The sequence below is a fragment of the Oncorhynchus masou genome, chromosome 31 (genome assembly GCF_036934945.1).
Source record: "Oncorhynchus masou masou isolate Uvic2021 chromosome 31, UVic_Omas_1.1, whole genome shotgun sequence".
NCBI classification, from domain to species: Eukaryota; Metazoa; Chordata; class Actinopteri; order Salmoniformes; family Salmonidae; genus Oncorhynchus; species Oncorhynchus masou.
In genome coordinates this window covers 22,080,616-22,088,729 of record NC_088242.1, presented here as the reverse complement: position 1 = coordinate 22,088,729, position 8,114 = coordinate 22,080,616, and the positions used below count along the sequence as shown (strand labels likewise).

Below are 8,114 nucleotides of genomic sequence, written 5' to 3'. Positions count from 1 at the left end.
CTTGTACACATGTCATTTATAGTATTCCAAGTGGTGATGCAAGGCTAGCTTCACTACACCCATCGGATACGCCTATGGTGTAACGGTCGTTGGTGGTGGAAGAAGGTGAGGACCAATGTGCAGCGTGGTATGTGTCCATATTTAATAGATGAACACGGAAAATACAAAATAACAAAGCGCGATGACCGAAAACAGTTCTGGCTGGTGCAGACACACAACAGAAAACAGAAAACAATCACCCACGAAACACAATAGAAAACAGGCTACCTAAATATGGTTCTCAATCAGGGACAACGATTGACAGCTGCCTCTGATTGAGAACCATACCAGGCCAAACACAGAAATAGCAAATCATAGAAAAACGAACATAGACAACCCACCCAACTCACGCCCTGACCATACTAAAACAAAGACATAACAAAAGAACTAAGGTCAGAACGTGACATATAGGCCTATAGCATTCACATAATAATGGAGTCAAACTGCTGAATGTACTTTATTATTACCTCAACTACAGGTTCAAATGGGTTTACCTTTCTAAATGCTTATCTACCTGCTTGAAGAGAAGAACAAGTTGGAATTGGTTTAGCAAGATTCAGAAAAGATCAAGACTGGTTTGGTATGGCACAGTATCTGTGATAACTTGTAACCCACATATTGTAAACTAATTAAATATAAGGTTGTCACCTATTGTAACCTTATTACAACCTTATCACTTGTAAACTTATTCATTAAAACTTTGGCCCAATGACATAAGTACGATCCAAGAGGATGCTAGATTGTAGCGCCTAATCACCATATATAACGTTACAATAAAATACAGTATATCCTTTAATTTAACTTCAACAAGGATCGGACCCTTTTTCCATTTTTACCCAAATCTAACTGCGTGTAGCTCAGGACCTGAAGCAAGGATATCAGATGTCCTGGGAATTTATTTTGTTTCTTACAACCTCATGCTAATCACATTAGCCTACATTAGCTCAACCATCCCGAGGTCGAGACACTGATCCTGTAGAAGTTAATAACTTAATTTTCCTCAGACAAAATTAGAGGAGAACAGATGGAATTAAACGCTCTCTGTGGGAAATATAAATTAGCGGTACCAACGCGGAGCAGTTTCAAAAGCCAAAATGGCATGATTAATTATTTTTCTTCCTATGAATGGCCTCTACTGTTTGAACTATAAAAAATATTACATCCCTATTCCAAGAAGTGAGTGTGACAAAAAAACTAAATTCAACATTATCTGATTTGATAGACTCAAACACTATATATGGGAAACAGAAGCTAGCTCATATCCCTAAAATAACATTTCCACTCCTTATTAAATATTGCTCTTGTGACTGACTGGGTTTGAACCGGGTCACCTGTATGTCACAAGACCGTGTTAGCCTGCTTAGCTACATCCCTAGGGGATACATTTGGGGAGCTAATACAAGTCTTCAAGTGTCTGGTAAGGTTACTCATTATAAGGATAACATGTGACTGACTGGGTTCCTTTGTAGTATAAAACTGTGTTAGCTTGCTGAGCAAGGTGCTGTGACATGGATCGGTCTCTTCAAGGAAGAGGTCAAAGGGGAGGGTGAAGTGTAACACAGGTGGTTCAGTGACCACGCTCGCATGATGAGTAATTTGTCTGAGACCTAAAGAGTTGCCAGCACCTGAGTCAGGTGCTGTGCGCTGCAAAGAAGTCTTGTTAAGTATTGATTGTGCACAGGTGTGGCTGATCAGGGTGTGGCAGCTTGCAGAGCTGTTACTATTATTTGTTCGTAATCGCTGAGAAACATCAATAACTAAAGAGTCAAGATGGAGCTCGCCCTGGATCCAGGTAAGTTTGCTGTCTTCTGGGGCAAGTGCATTCAACACAGTCCACATGCTCTGACTTCTCAGGTAAACAAACACATTAAATCAGGTTACAGACCATTTAGCTAGGCCCCCTAGTGAGTGTAGCAGTATCTGAAGACTAGTAAGGTGGTTTAGTAACAGGGTTAACACAGTCTTGTGACATGCAGGAGACCTAGTTAAACCCAGTCAGTCACAAGCGTAAGATTTCATCGATTGGAAAGGCTGGAGGGGCTATGAGAAAGCTTCTGTTTACAACAGAGTGTTTGATAATGCCAAATTGGGAGGGATTGGGACACACAGAGTCCTGTGAGCATCATGTGGCTGGTGAGCATAAGAGGGAACGAACATGTTCCTTAGCTTTCAGAAATGGGGTCATAAAAGTATTGCTCTAACCGTTCAAATGCTAGAGCCAATTCATAGGGGGGTAAAAACTATTAAACCTGTCACATTGGCTTTAGAAACCACTCCATTGGTATCACTAGCTTCTGTTTCCCAATTCTTCTATGCCTTTAGCTGAATTTAAAAACTACATCTGAACGCTGTTTTACGTCAGTTAGGATCACCACTTTATTTTAAGAATGTGAAATGTCAGAATAATAGTGATTTATTTCAGCTTTAATTTCTTTCATCACATTCCCAGTGGGTCAGACGTTTACATGCACTCAATCGGCATTTGGTAGCATTACCTTTAAATTGTTTCATTTGGGTCAAATGTTTCAGGTAGCCTTCCTCTTGCTACCCACAATAAGTTGGGTGAATTTTGGCCCATTCCTCCTGACAAAGCTGGTGTAACTGAGGCAGGTTTGTAGGCCCCCTTGCTCGCACACGCTTTTTCAGTTCTGCCCACAAATCTTCTATAGGATTGAGGTCAGAGCTTTGTGATGGCCACGCCAATACCTTGCCTTTGTCCTTAGCCATTTTGCCACAACTTTGGAAGTGTGCTTGACGTCATTGTCCATTTGGAAGACCCATTTGCGACCAAGCTATAACTTCCTGACTGATGTTATATCCACATAATTTTTCCTCCCTCATGATGCCATCTATTTTGCAGCAAAGCACCACCACAACATGATGCTGCCATCCCCGTGCTTCAAGGTTGGGATGGTGTTCTTCGGCTTGCAGGCCTCCCCCTTTTTCCTCCAAACATAACTATGGTCAAACAATTCTATTTTTGCTTCATCAGACCAGAGGACATTTCTCCAAAAAGTACGATCTTTGTCCCCATGTGCAGTTGCAAACCGTAGTCTGGCTTTTTTTTATGGCGGTTTTGGAGCAGTGGCTTCTTCCTTGCTGAGCGGCCTTTCAGGTTATGTCGATTATAGGACTTGTTTTACTGTGGATATAGATACTTTTGTACCTGTTTCCTCCATCTTCACAAGGTCCTTTGCTGTTGTTCTGGGATTGATTCACACTTTTCACACCAAAATACGTTAATCTCTAGGAGAAAGAACGCATCTCCTTCCTGAGCTGTGTGAAGGCTGCGTGGTCTCATGGTGTTTATACTTGCGTACTATTGTTTGTACAGGTGAACGTGGTACCTTCAGGCATTTGGAAATTGCTCCCAAGGATGAACCAGACTTGAGGAGGTCTACAATTTATTTTCTGAGGTCTTGGCTGATTTCTTTTGATTTTCCCATGATGTCGAGCAAAAAGGCACTGAGTTTGAAGGTAGACCTTGAAATACATTCACATGTACACCTCCAATTGACTCAAATGATGTCAATTAGCCTATCAGAAGCTTCTAAGGCCATGACATCATTTTCAAGAATTTTCCAAGCTCTTTAAAGGCACAATCAACTTAGTGTATGTAAACTTCTGACCGACTGGAATTGTGATATGATAATGATATGTGAAATAATCTCTCTGTAAATAATTGTTGGAAGAATTACTTGTGTCATGCACAAAGTAGATATCCTAACCGACTTACCAAAACTATAGTTTGTTTAACAAGAAATGTGTGGAGTGGTTGAAAAACAAGTTTTAGTGACTCCAACCTAAATGTATGTAAACTTCCGACTTCAACTGTATACTTTGATAAACTTGAAATGCTCATTTGAAAACATGATACAGTCAATGAATGAAATTACCGACCATATTGAAACATATATATTGAAACATATATATATATATTCAATTTGAACATTCAATTAAAGTTGAATTTGAAAACTGAATGCAATATTCATTCAAGTTCAATTTATGAATTAAATTGTTTAATTTAATGATTGCAACAACAAAAAATGAATTTTAAATACAATTTCAATTCAGAATGAGTAAATTCATATTCAATTTCTTGTGACACTAAAATCACTCCATATTTGTCATTGTTATGTATTGAGGCCCACAAGCCTCCACATATCCATCTGATAAGAAAATGCAAAGTGCTGATAATCTATTCATAGACTTTGAAGTCCTAAAACAAGTAGATGTTGACTTTGAACTATACTGTACATGGTTGATACAGAAATTGAACAACTACACATGACAATGTTTTCATACAGTTTATTATGCTTTAAGACAAGCAAATACAGAAAGGATGAACATTCAAATGTTTTCAACTGTAGCACCACCAAGGATCTTTCTCAGTTAATGTAGGAAAATGTCTCAATCTTTGACTATCCTATTTGGCTACTTGTACGTTTTACCTCTTAAAACAGCATTACATTTTCAATATTCCTGTCCCAGAAAGTCAGATTGTTACAAGGTCAAGTAATCCTGGTTCAGTTGGGTCTACCACAGTTTTCTAAGAGGGTCTACGTCATCAGAATTGTCATCCTTTCTGTATATTTGCTTGTCTTAAAGCATAGCTATATGAAAAGTAACTATAAATCCATCCATTCCATAGTCTAAGTGTTTGTTTGTTATTCCACTCAGTTTGAGAATTTCAGGATTTTGACCCAGGATTTTGACCCAAATCTATTACTATTTCCATTATGCCCGTTTTCACCAGATTTAAACTTTAACCTGTTGAAATTTGCCTTAAAAAATCTACATTTTACGTGCAATTAAGCCTAACTTTGTATATCACCCCATCATTGTTTGATCAGGCACTTTTTCCATGTTGGCTGGTGTGCTATAAGGCCTGTGTCTGCAGTGCAAGTCCTAAAATACACTTTGACCCACTGCCACACACTAACAGAGGATTCACAGATTACAATAAGATGTGTGTTTTGTTGCTGTTAAAGCAATTAGTCAATTAGTCGCTCTGGATAAGAGCGTCTGCTAAATGACTTAAATGTAAATGTAATGTAATGGTTGAGCTGAAGGTGCTCTCAGCTTCAATAGTGAATCACTTGACCATTTACCCTTTTATATTATAACACTTTTGCAATTAGGTTGAAGTATTGGTTCAATGGTTGTGTTTTGGAGTATATTGCAATGTGTTTGTACTGTGGTTTCCTATATTTTCCAGACAGGTTCTCTAAACTCTGACTGGTGCATTCAAGATCTTCATTTGTTGAGCTGCACATGTCATTGTTTAAGACCAATGGTCATTTAAAGAGTGAAAAGGTGGACTTGCACACCTTTTGCATCAGTTACCTAGTTTCCATATTCTTTATGCCAGAATTGTAAAGTATCACAGCTTACACATGAGATATATATATATTACTATCGTTCAAAAGTTTGTGGTCACTTAGAATTGTCCTTGTTTCTGAAAAAAACATTTTTTTTTGTCCATTTAAAATAACATCAAATTGACCCATCAGAAATGTATTTTTTTCTGGACATTTTGAGCCTGTAATCAAACCCAAATGCTGATGCTCCAGACACCCAACTAGTCTAAAGGAGGCAAGTTGTATGGCTTTTTTAATCAGAACAGTTTTCAGCTGTGCTAACATAATTGCAAAAGGGTTTTCTTGTGATCAATTAGCCTTTTAAAATGATAAACTTGGATTAGCTTACACAACGTGCCATTGGAACACAGGAGTGATGGTTGCTGATAATGGGCCTCTGTACGCCTATGCAGATATTCCATTAAAAAATCAGCAGTTTCCAGCTACAATAGTCATTCACAACATTTAACAACGCCTACACTGTATTTCTGATCAATTTGATGTTATTTTAATGGACAAAGTGTGTTTTTGTTTAAAAACAAGGACGTTTCTAAGTGGCCCAAAACTTTTGAACGGGTGTGTGTGTGAGTGTGTACAGTTTTCTAGAGGGTGAAATTTGGTCTGAGTAGATGAATAACTAAATGGAAGCCAGGGCTGAAGTACTGGTTATAAGCTAAGTACTTGGAGGTTAGGAGGCAGCTATAAAGTAGAGGCCCAGAAGGCCCCCTCCTTGTCCTGACTCATAGATCCTATTGTACATTTACTAAGAACTACTGAGATTACTTTTACAGCTGTCGGGTATCACAGAAGAAGGTGAAGGGCACTGTAGTCCCTTGTTTAAGTAAGACAAAACAGTTTCTCCATGGTGTGACTGTTGCTGTGAGATTCAATCGTCTCATCGTGATACTGTCTCGACTCCCGTAGACCGTTCAAGTTTAAATGTGAATACTATACTTTCCATACATAGTGTACATGTCAATTATTATACTTACTATACCCCAATATTTGTTATAGTTTCATCAAGCAGCAAGAAGACTAATCACAATGAAGGTGCTTTTAATTTAGCAGAGTAAAGTGAATAAGACCACAAGATGAGATAGGTAACAGCCTTACACACTTAGATGTGTTTATTTACAATTTGACAGAGACACAATGATATCAACAGAAAATATCCAGAGATGGTGAAAAGGGAAATCTGGCATCTTGTAACAATACAATATCACCACAAATGTTGTAGTTGTCCTTGTCTCTGAGCTGTCTGTCTGTCCAAATATCAGATTACATATGTGTTTGAATGCCCTCCGCTGTTTCTCATTAAATCAAAATGTGTGGCTTCTTTTCCCTGGGTTTGTGTATTCTAGGTTATAATGCAGCCTCCCTTGTCTCCCTTGTAGGGGTTCTTGTCATCTGACACGCCCTTTATGAGTGGGTCGCCCTCTGTTTGGGCCTCCACCCATTCCATTGTCTCCTTGCAATTTACTGACACCTGGTGATGTGAAGAGCAAAAGAATGAGAATACTTTTCTCATGCAAGAGAATGCACCACGATTTCTTTGCTTGTTTTGTGGTTACATAAAAAATGAAATGTTCACATTCATCTGCAGTACAACAGGAAAAACAAATGGAGATTGTGTGCAGTGAAATATTATTTCACTGTACATTCTTACAAATGTTTATTTCACTCCTTGTAATCATCTTTCTATGAAACGTGTATCGATTTATCTCGATCTAAATCAAATAGAACACTGTTATACTGCCGTCTTTCATGATAAATGTTCTATGATTTTGGTAACATTTCACTTCAGATATGATGTAATATTGTAAAGAGATACTCACAGCTGTGCGTGTTGTGCTAACTTCAATCTTCAGCTGAGCCAGCTCCATTTGCAGGATTTCCTTATCAGACATATCACGAGCCATCTTGCCTTTGAAAGTGAAATGTACGCAGAAAAAAGGTTTGTAGGAAAACAGGAATAGATGTGGTATTTAGACAGCTAGAGCATCACTGGCAGATGAGTAATGTAGACTAATCCATTAATGTAGGCTCATCAATTCAAGTTTCTCTTTCACATACATCCTCAACATTTTCAACGGGGTGGCAGAGTAGCCTAGTGGTTAGAGCGTTGGACTAGTAACCGGAAGGTTGCAAGTTCAACCCCCCGAGCTGACAAGGTACAAATCTGTTGTTCTGCCCCTGAACAGGCAGTTAACCCACTGTTCCGAGGCCGTCATTGAAAATAAGAATTTGTTCTTAACTGACTTGCCTGTTTTAAATAAAGGTAAAAAAAAAAAAATCCATATTCTATTGTTGCTCTAATTATTGCACATTCATCTGATTAAAAATATTTATCTAACCAAAACGGACTACTCTAAACAGACCATGTTAATCAGAAATAAAAGGAATACACAAGAATTAAAGTAACCCAGCTCTTACCTGTTGAATGGTGGGTATCCAACAAAGAGAGTCTGAGCTCGTAGGGGCTTGGCTATTGTAAGCTGCTTTCTGATAGACAGTAACTGCATTGACTGACTTGCTGATGGGTCTTCGCCTCACCCCTCGTCAGCTGTAAAGCTGATCCAGGTAGGCTTTGCTTTGGGGAGAGGTCGGTACAGGATTTTCACCAATCCTCTATGATCTAATTAAACAATCAAGGGGCTGTAAACCTCCGAATCCTCAACACAAGCAGCATGAGCGGGATGAGACAAACACACAACA

The 8,114-nt window shown here is 38.6% G+C and overlaps 1 protein-coding gene across 1 annotated transcript; it reads right to left on the bottom strand.

Annotated features, from left to right (window-relative positions):
• Positions 1-6,505: 6,505 nt before the first annotated feature.
• On the bottom strand, positions 6,506-7,909 carry gngt2b (guanine nucleotide binding protein (G protein), gamma transducing activity polypeptide 2b). Its single transcript, XM_064952867.1, has 3 exons — positions 7,833-7,909; positions 7,235-7,323; positions 6,506-6,885 (listed from the first exon to the last, which is right to left on the bottom strand). Exons 2-3 carry the CDS (start codon positions 7,316-7,318, stop codon positions 6,757-6,759), a joined length of 213 nt encoding a protein of 70 aa, XP_064808939.1. The 5' UTR covers positions 7,319-7,323; positions 7,833-7,909; the 3' UTR covers positions 6,506-6,756.
• Positions 7,910-8,114: the final 205 nt, after the last annotated feature.